Here is an 11,419-nt window from a genome sequence, read left to right on the forward strand (position 1 = left end):
ACTGGCCATTCGGAACCTGGACAACGCACAAGCTCTACATAGTGGGCGGCACCTCGGCAAGGGCGGGCCGCCGCAGACATCGGCGCTGGCGGACTGGATGGGCCCGATCTGCGACCTGCTGGTGTCGTACGTCCGATTTGTCAAAGATGGTGTCCGGGCTCAGTGCGTGGAGGCAGCAAGGGCGAGCGACGGCGGCGAGTGCAGGCATGGGGCGCGTCGGCACAGGGCTGCAGCCGCTCATGTGGGCGCTCGCGCAGGGCGTCGGCGCCTGCGCCGTCACGTTCACCAGGTCAAGATCCTTTTCCGCCCGGCAGACGAGCGACGGCGGCGAGTGCAGGCATGGCTCCACTGACGCAAAGACCAGAGGCCGAAGCCGACGTGCATGCATGCATGCGTTGGATTTAAGTTAAATAAATGATATGGACCTGCAGTGAACCATTTTAAAAGTTCATAGACCAAAAAATACAGTTTCAAAGTTGATGGACCTAGATGACATCTCAACAAAAATTAATGGACCTCCGGTGCATTTTACTCTTAATTTTTCTATCAAAAACTACAAGATCCAAACTCGAAGCTCCACGGCAACACACTCTTCATATTCTTTTTTCCAACAATAATGTGCCATGGGTACACATATTTTATTCATTTGAGTCTACTTGATGAGATTTTGGCTTTCCCTACACACGAATTGAATCTCGTCCCAAAAGAAAATCGAGAACACTGGGCTGATAGGCTTAACGCTGGGACCGGTCACCTATTTTGGACTAAGGAAATCCAATATGGCTAAAAATATTTAAAAATATTAACTTCTCTATTGACACATAATCGAAGCGAGGGGAAATTCATGAGTCCATATAATTTTGTGTCATGGTGCTCATATAGATGTGATAAGATATTTCTTCTGTTTTTATATTATACGTGAGTGCAGACTACATTGGTTCTAGTGTTATGAGCTATGCCTAGTAAACCGTCATGTTCGTATTAAACTTCTTAATTATTGTTTTAGATTTAACATTTCAGAACATGCCCTTTGTCACATGCTAAATTTGTTTGGTCATGCCAATTTCTAGCCTTCAACCAAATGGATAAAAATTTCCTGGGCAGACCAAACTGTCTTGGCCAGCACCAGAAAAGCAAAAATTGCCTGCGTGTGAAAGGCACCGGATATGGCCACCACCACCGCAGTAATTCACAGACCACTGGAAATTGCAGGTTGCAAAACCAGTCAACGCGTCACGAACTGGCTGGAAGAAACTGAAGTCAAATTCGTAAAAAGAAGTATACATTCTTTCTGTCAGTACAAAGTTCTCAATGCTACTTAAATCACTGAACTGGCCGGGCTGCCAATTAGTCTAACATGAACTGCCCTTGTGGAGTTGACAGAGCATGGGGACAAACATGGCAACACACACTAGCAGGCTGATAGGCCCACATCAAAATGTGCATGTTTCATACAACGACCGTGATTGTTGATGGGAAATCAAGAACTCAGAAGTGTTTTACAGCCTCGCGATGACAGCTTCGACCTCAGCAGGGGTGTAGAGGTGGTACTTGGGGGCAACCTTGGCGATATCGACATTGTTTGGGGTCACCTGTTTAGAACAAGACGATAAGTTCACATTTAGATGAATGGTTCAACAGAGCTGAGCGATGGAATATGGAGTAGTTTGACATGCCATACCTTCTCTTCCATAACCTGCTTCAGGATAGAAAGGGCTATGGTCTCCGCCTCCTGGAGGGTTAGTTCCTGCAATATCAGCAAGGCATTACTCTCGATTTTCTTCCACATGAGTAACAGCCAACACTATTTTTTATGGATCTGTTCTATGACATTGCAGTATGCATGCACTTCTACATTTTTTTTGACAGCCATAAAGGAGGACTATTATCCTCCCATTTTTACATCCTTGTGGAGCAAATTCTTGTGATGTCATTCTGTGTGAGTAGCATATTCAAAGATTCTAAGCAGCATTGCAATTAATCTACTGCTCTAGGACATTTTTCCCCCTGTATTGAGTTTACAAGACATAATGTGCTTTGGTAGATAATTCCGTATAACTAGGGTTCACAGGCGGCACCTCTCTTTGGAACTGTACGATTTGTTGATTAGCTTAGCATTTATCTTGAACCATACCTTGTTGTACTGCTCCTGCAAGGAGCTATCAGCTCCTTCAGAACCTGATCCAATTGCCTTTGCATTGCATTGCCAGAAGGTTCCAGATGGATCCGTGTAGTATCTGCAGCACACATATGGTGAACCATGAGAAATAAAGTCCAGTGGCCTTGTGTAAATTGATCATGACAAAAAGATCTGCCTCACAACATAGAGAGATAAGGATGCCATGATTGCAAAATGAGCAACATATACAGAGGGGCCTGCTATAAGTGCCTGGTCTCCTCTATATTCCACTAACTAAAATATATGCCTCAGCCAACATGTATACCGAATAAACTTATGTCTGGGAATTGGCTAAACTTCCAGTGGTAAATGAAGAAAATCCCCCCTAGACTTATTGGGAAGCATGGAAAGAATACCCTTCTACTTAAAAACTATACACATATGGATCAAATCATGAAATATAAAGCATGAGCACATAAAACCCCAACGAAAATTATTACTTAGGCTCAAAGTTGACCTTTTTATATATCACTTATGCTTGTTATAAGGACCTTGTCCACATATGTACAGAACTTAGTTCAATGCATGATGTAGATAACCATTGGAACAATCTTGGTCACAAGTTCCATGCCTTCCTGTTTTTCCTTATTTTACAGGAATTTTACTTTAATTTCTGTCAAGGACACATAATGACCTAAGTAGAACAAAACCACCTAGTAGACAACCATAGTTCATGTGAGTCAAACAAATGGTAAGCCCACACTCTGCAGCAAAGAGACATCCACTAAAAAAAGCGTTTACCATGACGATCTAAAAAGATCCAACAAAAAGCAAATGTGATGCATGATATGATGATAGTAAAATGATTTTACAGAAGAAAACAGAAGTAAAGCAACCCACATTACCATGACAGCCTAAAGTCTAAAAAAAGGCAACAAAAAAGCAATTTCAATGCGTTATAGCACAATGATTTAGCATAAGAAAAAGAAGTAAATCTCCCCAGTTTAAGAAAAACATGGATTCTGAAGACTGCAATTAAAGAAAATCTAGTTCAGTGAGCTAAATGGATCAGCACTTACAAGCTAGGTCCATTCTCATCATGTCCAGCAATTAGGAGGGAGACTCCAAATGGCCGTGACTGCACAAACAAATAAGTACATCAGAACGCCCACTACACGATACATGAAGTGATTACAACTTTGCACACCCCTCGACGAGCTATTGAGATGGAAATATAAAAGTAGATGTGTGTTGCAGGAAACTGTGGCTGTATAAATGCTGTGAAAACTGAAAACTAGTAGTGGGTTGGCCCTATCAAAATGGTTGGCAAATGGGGAAAATTTTCGGTTTGTAACTCTAATGAACCTCAACAAAAACAATTCATAGGTCCATCTTCACCATTAGGCCCTGATAAGATAATATTTACACATGAAAGAGCCAATGCAGGCAAGATAGGTATATAACAAATACTCATCATTTCATAAAAGGTCATTAGTGTCTGTTATCTCTTTTCATATTCATTATGGGAGTAATAGGGCTGACCAGTTATAAGAACACCTAAATGTTGTAAAAAGGGCAGACCCAGTGCCGGAGGCTCCCACATGAGTGGGGTCTGGGAAGGGAAAAACTGAGGCAAGCCTTCCCCCCGCAAATCTGCGGAGGGGCTGCTTTGAACCCACGACCTGGTGACTCAGTGAGACAGCTCTCACCACTGCACCAGGCCTGCCCTTCAACACCTAAATGTTGTACTGGATTCAATTTCCTCCAGTCAGAACATTTGAAAAATAAAGATATTGGTGTAAATCCATCTTATATTTTGAAGTTGAAGGAATGAAATATAGTCTGCAGATAATTAATCTTGCTTCTTGCGTTCTGGAGGCTATAGGAACATAAATGAGGCTAACCATTGACTCTTCATCACCTTCTCCAAAGCGCAGAGCCAAGTCACAGATAGCTTGTGTAGAAGATTCTACGGTCATTGGCTCCCCATATGAGAACCTATGATTCTGATTGTAAACATGTCAAGTCAGATTAACAGAGAAAGCTCCCAAACATGTAAATAAATATGTATATGTATATAACCCAGGAAAGTACCTGAGTCTCAACACGAGCATGCTCCACTAGCGTTCTAGCATCAGCAATAAGTCCACTCATGGCACAGCCTATGTGCTCATCAATTTCCATGATTTTCTCCACACTGCTTGGTTCCTATAACATCAAAAGGCAAAGGAAAACTGAATTCATTAATAATTTAAACATGAAACAACCTATAGCATGAAAACCAAAGGCTAAATGGAGCTGCCATTTCCTCTGATAAAAACCATTCCTGTTATCATAGCACAAAATTACATAAAGTTGAGCTCAAACTCGACGATTGCATCAGCTGTAGGTTAAAATATTGCCAAAAAAATACAGTAGAATGAGGGGCCGCAAAACTTTGTGAAAGAGGAGCTAACCTAAAGACAATAAACCTTGTATAAGAAATCACAATAATTCAATCATAAACGTTTGGTCAGCAAGCAATGTTCCATTGTTCCAAATTTAACATCCCAATCTTTGCCACCATACAATCAAGCCCTAGTACCAGCTAGGGGGAATGAAAAAGTAACTCAGTAAGTACCAGCAGTGGAGAGGTCACACGTTTCTCAACAGCAAGGACAACACCATCCTTTGTCTTCAACCCAATCGCAGTGGATCCCAACTGCAAGAGCAAAGGGAACAGCAACATGAGCATCACTTTGTCACACAAAACCCACATAAATCTCACAAGTAAAGGCCTGGCAAATTGCACAAAATTCAGTACAGCGTGTGTACTTGAGTGCAAGTGCTTGTCCTTGAGCTACTTTTTCTGGTTAGCAATGCAATGACAATCCGGTGCTATTGAGGAAAATAGAGCATGCCATCACATGTCAAGCTGAAACTGACTAGACACAGAACCACAAACCTTCCACAATCCCAAACCTCAACTAGTAAGATCGAGTGAGCCATACTCCTGACTTCATCCTATAACACCCTCAACTCAGAAATCCCAGCAATTCTGTAAATCCTAAACCCCCCCAATTGCGCCCTTTCAGATTTGCGCTCACGCAACAACAGCTAACCCCACAAATCTAGCCTCGTCGTCACAAAAGTCCCCACCAGCCCGCACAGGCACCCGGCATCTCGGCGTCCCCACTGTGTTCAGATTCGATCCGATACAGCACGTCGCCCTTCCGATAGAACGCTACGAAGGGAGGCAGCAACGAGAGAGGGGATCTCACCTTGATGGCCTCGATGGCGTACTCGACCTGGAACAGCCGCCCCTCCGGCGAGAAGGTGTTCACCCCGCGGTCGTACTCCGTCCTGCAAAGACCCCCAAACACAAAATGCAAATGCGTCAGCAACTCAGCACACGACGCGCCGCCGCCGGCAGACTGAATCCAGAGGGTTTAAAGGACAGAGGGATCTGAAACCGGCCAGTCACCTCGTGAGAAACATCCTCTCGGTCGGCGACTCCGGTGACGGCGGATGCTGGATCGAGCGGGACCTCGGAGCCTCTCTTCTGCTTGCCGAGGAAGCTGAAGCGAAGAACACAGGCGACGGCGGTGCGGGCGGCCGCGGTCCGTCATGTATATGGGCCGCCCGCGCAGGACCGGACGCCTCCCAGCCTCTGGGCTTCGTATCTCAGCATGGTAACACGGTCCAGCCCAAGGTCATCTTACTGTGCTCAAGCAAACTCGGGCTGACGGCCACTAGTTGGGCCATTGGACGGAGGCCCATATGAGGTCCAGTAGATCCTCGAAGCCTCTGGCCCTCTGCCTTGCCGCCCTCCATTTCTCTTCGAACAAACAAACAGAGCAAACGAGAGGTGAGAGAAGAGAAGGCCATGTCGGCGGGTGAGGAGGTGGAGCACGGGCCATTCCCCATCGAGCAGCTCCAGGTACGGACCCGGCTCCCCTCGGCCCCCGCCCAAACCCTACACGGCTTCTTGGGTCCGGTTCTTGCTCCCCTCGTCCCGGAACGGGCGGCGTTTCCGAGGCCGAGGCTTTCTTGAGGCTCCGGCTTGGCGTTCCGCGCGTGTAGGGAATGGAGGTGGGCTTCGTTGCGGGTTCGGGGTTCTTTGGCTGCGGGGCTGGGTTATTGGCCGACGAAATGGGTGGTTCTTGAATCGTTTGTTCCCCTACTTGGTGGAGCCAAGGGCAAGCGTTTCTTGGATGTTCCGGTCCGTGCACGGATAAATTGACATTGGTTTTCCCCAGCTGTTGCTGTGGATTATTGGCCGCGAGAAACTAGGTTCTTGATGGATCAACTCGCCTTTTCCCGTGAATGACAGCGAAAATTGTGAGCGATTCTGGAATTTCCAGTTCATGCGTGGTTGAATTGACATTGTCGCCACAGATTCTTGGTTGCGAGAACCTAGGTTTTTGATAATTCGCCACTTCACATGAATGGTGGTCTAGCTTGAGCGTTTATTGGGGTTTGTTTGGTCCTTTCTACCGTGGATTGCACAATTTTCGGTAATAAACAGTGTCAACATTTAGTACATTCATTGCTGTACTGAAATGATGTGCTTCACTAAGGGTGCGTTTAGATCAAAATTTTTTTGGATTTTGGCTCACTGTAGCATTTCGTTTGTATTTGGTAATTAGTATCTAATTATGGACTAATTAGGTTCAAAAGTTTCGTCTCGCGATTTCTCGACCAACTGTGTAATTAGTTTTTTTTTTCATCTACATTTAGTACTCCATGCATGTGCCGCAAGATTCGATGTGACAGTTACTATGCAAATTTTTTTGGCAACTGGACGGGGCCTAATATTGAACTGGACTTCACTACTATTTACAACATTAGTATTGTCCGTTTTCACTCTATGTGGAATATCCCAAATTTATTCATGACATGTTGCGGTTCATATGAGCTAACTAGCTAAAACATAAAATGGTTAATCAGCTGAGGTATGTTTATCATATCAAACCTTGCATTACGTACAGCTAATTAATTGTATGCCCTGGTTTGTCTGTAGGGATATACCAATGCAGTGTTTGCTACTTAGGCCCCGTTTAGATGCGAAAATTTTTGGCTTTTGGCTACTGTAGCACCTTCGTTTGTATTTAGCAAAAATTGTCCAATTATGGACTATTTAGACTTAAAAGATTCGTCTCGTCAATTATAGACAAACTGTGCAATTAATTATTCTTTTTACCTACATTTCATGTTAGATTTGATGTGACAAGAAATCTTGAAAATTTTTGGATTTTGGATGGGATCTAAACATGGCCTTAGTCTAACATGAATACATGATGTGCTGCTTCACGATCACATCACATTAGGAAATGCAGAATCCAGCTAAATTTGTCACTGCAACTGCTTATTCTGCCAATGTCTGTGTTCTTTGATTATCAGTATATATTTGTTATGAAGACTAGTGATTATGGAGGTAGCTTGGTTAGAATTTCTAATCTGAATATCTACATTTGCAGGTTTGCTCTAATGGTTGTTGACAGTGCCACAGCTCTGTACAGAACTGATTTCTCAGGAAGAGGAGAGCTATCAGCTAGGCAAATGCATATGGCTAAGTTCCTGAGAAGCCTTCAGAAGTTAGCAGATGAGGTTGGTATAAAATTGTTTTTTTTTTTTTTTTTTTTTTTTTTTTTTTTTTTTTTTTTTTTTTTTTGTCTTCAAGAACACCAAGTCTTCTCTTTATGGTTTTTGTCTTAGCTTTCAGTCAAATGAAAATGCTGTTGACACTGGATATCCCTTCATGATTTTTTGCTTTTCTTAATTTGATTTGATTGATCATGGCAGTTTGGAGTTGCTGTGGTTATCACCAATCAAGTAGTAGCACAAGTGGATGGCTCTGCTATGTTCGCTTGCTCGTAAACGATCGTAAATTTCCAACCGGGAACAGTGTTTTTCTCTCACACCAAACCAGCCAGCAGTAAATAATCCACGATACGATATGGCCTCCCGAACAGGCTGAGCCCATTGGTGGTAACATCATGGCTCATGCTTCCACAACAAGGTACATTATGCCAGCTATCATGAACTAACTGGTTTTCTCCAAGACCCAGGTTCTATTCTGTTCCTATCCATATCTTTTCTTAAAATGTCTGATACTGTCTCCAACACTCTATCAGGCTTCTTCGCAAGGGAAGAGGGGAGGAGCGGATTTGTAAAGTAATAAGCTCTCCCTGCCTGGCTGAAGCAGAAGCGAGGTTTCAGATAGCTTCTGAAGGCGTCGCAGACGTCAAGGATTGAGGCCATCTTATCTTCTGCTTACAGAGCACAGTGGCTTCGTCTCTAATGCTGGTCTGCTGTCTGCTTTGTCATTCCTTGGGTCCACTGCTGTGTCGCCCCATCTTGATGTACAGAAACACTTGCCTTCACAGATGCGATTGCACCTGTGACTGTGATCCGAGCATCCTGTTGTAAAAAGAAGCCATGCCTGTTCCCCTGTTGTATGTTGCATGAGACCTGAGTACCTGACAACTGCAAGAAATATTGATACAAGTATAGTTATGATGTACCAAATATCAGTTCAGTTCCCTTTTTTGCGTTGTATTGTTCAATTATCACGGCAATTACTGGATGTGCAGTGCAGATAAGAATTCACAGAGCAGCAATGACCGATCTCAGAAATTGTATAATGCCTATGCTAACGCTACGGATAAATCAAATAACTAAAATATTTGTAAGAAGATATTTGTTTGCCAATCACCAAGATCTAAACTTGGTAAGAAAATATCTGTTTCACATGTTTGGCATCATATGCTTGGAAGAATTGCAAACAATATAATAACTTGAGAAAAGAACTTAATTTCAATACCTACAACTACAGCATATCAATACCTATTATTCTCCATGTGCCTCAAAGGGAGAGGCACAAAAAGAACTTAATAATGCATGGCATTTGCACATCCGTGAAAAAAGTGATTGAAGTAAAAAGACATTCCCTAAAATGTAGGGAGACTTTAAATTTAGTAATCCATCCAAGAAAGAAAAGAAGAATATTCCTTATGTCCATTTGTTCAAAATTAACAAAAACCAAGCTCTAATATGAAGCATAACTGGGTGCAGCTATATCTGAACCTTTTAGATCCTATTTTTACTAATCAGAGAGTGAGAGTGAGCTGTTGAAGGACATGCAAAAGTGCCTAGCAAGAATGAAAACCAGTATACTACTATACTTGTATCTCTTGTTAATCTAGATGGATAAAATTTGTCATATTTATATCAAAAGAAAGATAAACAGGTGCTAGAGGGCGGGGGGGGAGCATCTCACCTAGGAGTTATTTAGCTATTCCTGAAGTTCAGTTCAGCATGTTGTGGTGATCTATGGCCTTGATGTGAAGCACACCTCCCTGATTATGACAAGGACAAGGAACACTTGCTGCAAATGTACAAATCTAAATTAGAAGGGTGCAAAAAAGATGGACATGAATGGCCAGCATGCATGGTATCCACACATGTCACTTCTTCCTTCAGTCCTTCCATCCTTTGTAACAATGAGCAAGTCCAACACAAAAGTATACCTGAAGGGACTCCACATTAGTTGAAATCAAATTGGTAATCCTCCCAGAAGCAAGCTTCCTACGACTATCATTAGTTAATCGCAACGAGTTGTGGAAAACAGTTGCAATCTGTATAACAACAAAAGTTGAGACCACGTGTTATTACAAATCAGGAATGATTCCCATGCCAACCTAAGTAGAAGAGTGATCTCAAGAAAGTGGAACAAGTGATTCCAAGAATGCCTACCCACACGCATGACATTCTGAGAGTACTGTGCCTCAGCAAGAACCCCCCGTGACTGAAAAATAGAAGAGTCATAAGTACCATAATTGTTGGTTGGAAGTTCAAATACACCCCATGTTTTAAAGGCGTCGCCTAGGTGTCCAGGCGTACCTAGCTCGCCTTGGGAAACAGTGGCGCCTTGTCGCCTAGGCGTCCAGGCGTACCAAGCACTCGCCTGGACGCCTAGCCGCCTTTAAAACATGGAATACACCTGAAGGAAATGAAAATGATCCATACCACTCCTGCAAAAATTGAGAAGGCATAGATGTACCCGTTCCGAGATGGATCACCTTTTTTCGTAGACTGTCAAAAAAAGAAAAAAAATGGTTCAAAGCAAATAATTAAGGCATGTTAAGATATACATAATCACACTGTCTGTTCCAGAATCAATGGACTTCAGTAGCACTATTAATGATGGGGGCGAGTGATTGATGAAAAGAAATCTCTACCAATTTATACAAAATTTTGTGCATAGATACATAAATAAGCACTTCCATGTTATTGGCTTCAAATGTCATGGAATGAGAAGCAAACCTCTAACAACAGGTTAATACGAGTGGACCAATAAATTGAGAAGCATCATTATCAATCTACAAAGTTGTGAGAAAAAAAAGAGTTGCTGAGAATGTCAGTGTGAAACCACAGGGCAAATCATCTAAAGAAAACGTACCTTGAAAAATCCTCCCAGCCAGAACCTGGAACTGCTGGCCGCATCCTACCTGCAGGGATGAGGAAAAAAATGCATAACAAAACTGAACAAAGGGCTCACCTGAGAATGAGGAAAAAATGCAAGAGTGGAGAGGAGAAGGAAGGGAGGGACGCTCACCTGAGGTGAGCGCACGGGCAGCACGTGTGGTCAATCTACAACCAACACAACCGCGGCGAGAGTAACCACCGGCTGCTGCGGCTCGGGGGCCCCGCCGCAACGACGACCTGCCGGCCTGGCGTCTCCTCGTCGCGCACGAACACGAGCGCGGCGACTCGGCCGCCGTGCGTACAGGCCCTGGCGTCGTCGATGTCGCAGCGGAGAGGAGGTGGGAGAGGGAGGCGCGGCCGGCGGGGGAGCCTGCTCTGGACGCGGCCGCCGCCGGCCGAAACCCTAGCCGTCCGCCGACTGGTAGAAGGAGAGGGATGCTGTGGGCGGAGAGGGAGGCACCGCCGCCGTCCTAGTCGCTAGTCGCAGCTCCCGTGAGGTCGCGAGCGAAGGGGAAACAGTCGGCGTGCCTGTTCAGAGTTCAGACGGCTCTCTCTCCCCGAGCCTAGCGTTGATGCTTTTTTTTTTCTCCGAAAAAAGAAGGGACCCGAGGAATCGAACCGTGGCCGACGGGGGAGGGAGGGAGGGAGTTGCGCGCAGGGTGAGGATGTGGGATGGATGAGCGATGAGGATTGAAACAAACAATCTGGACCGTTTGATTTGAGCGAGTGAGAGAAAGGAGATGGTAGAGTGGATCTGGTGCGTTTGTTTCAAAGGTTAGCTGCTGTTGGGTGTATTTTTTTTAGGTGCACATGACTGTGGTAGATAGGTTT

At 44.1% G+C, this 11,419-nt stretch overlaps 2 protein-coding genes and 1 long non-coding RNA gene across 3 annotated transcripts; 1 reads left to right on the forward strand and 2 right to left on the reverse strand.

The window, feature by feature from the left end:
- Positions 1 to 1,241: 1,241 nt before the first annotated feature.
- On the reverse strand, positions 1,242 to 5,730 carry LOC136487046 (proteasome subunit alpha type-5). The gene is made up of 9 exons (XM_066484166.1): positions 5,583 to 5,730; positions 5,380 to 5,461; positions 4,740 to 4,820; positions 4,214 to 4,327; positions 4,024 to 4,125; positions 3,199 to 3,257; positions 2,135 to 2,237; positions 1,682 to 1,747; positions 1,242 to 1,592 (listed from the first exon to the last, which is right to left on the reverse strand). Exons 1-9 carry the CDS (start codon positions 5,594 to 5,596, stop codon positions 1,500 to 1,502), a joined length of 714 nt encoding a protein of 237 aa, XP_066340263.1. The 5' UTR covers positions 5,597 to 5,730; the 3' UTR covers positions 1,242 to 1,499.
- Positions 5,731 to 5,849: 119 nt separating this feature from the next.
- Positions 5,850 to 8,011, forward strand: LOC136487048 (uncharacterized). The gene is made up of 3 exons (XR_010767121.1): positions 5,850 to 6,038; positions 7,579 to 7,708; positions 7,904 to 8,011. It is a non-coding gene; the product is annotated as an uncharacterized lncRNA (long non-coding RNA).
- A 76-nt stretch (positions 8,012 to 8,087) lies between these two features.
- LOC136487047 (ABC transporter C family member 11-like) lies at positions 8,088 to 11,144 on the reverse strand. Its single transcript, XM_066484167.1, has 7 exons — positions 10,719 to 11,144; positions 10,563 to 10,611; positions 10,130 to 10,195; positions 9,857 to 9,908; positions 9,631 to 9,738; positions 9,381 to 9,488; positions 8,088 to 8,587 (listed from the first exon to the last, which is right to left on the reverse strand). The coding sequence occupies exons 2-6, from the start codon at positions 10,604 to 10,606 to the stop codon at positions 9,432 to 9,434; spliced, it is 327 nt and encodes a 108-aa protein (XP_066340264.1). The 5' UTR covers positions 10,607 to 10,611; positions 10,719 to 11,144; the 3' UTR covers positions 8,088 to 8,587; positions 9,381 to 9,431.
- Between the last annotated feature and the right edge of the window lie 275 nt (positions 11,145 to 11,419).

Source organism: Miscanthus floridulus, chromosome 10 (assembly GCF_019320115.1).
Source record: "Miscanthus floridulus cultivar M001 chromosome 10, ASM1932011v1, whole genome shotgun sequence".
In the NCBI taxonomy this organism is placed as follows: Eukaryota; Viridiplantae; Streptophyta; class Magnoliopsida; order Poales; family Poaceae; genus Miscanthus; species Miscanthus floridulus.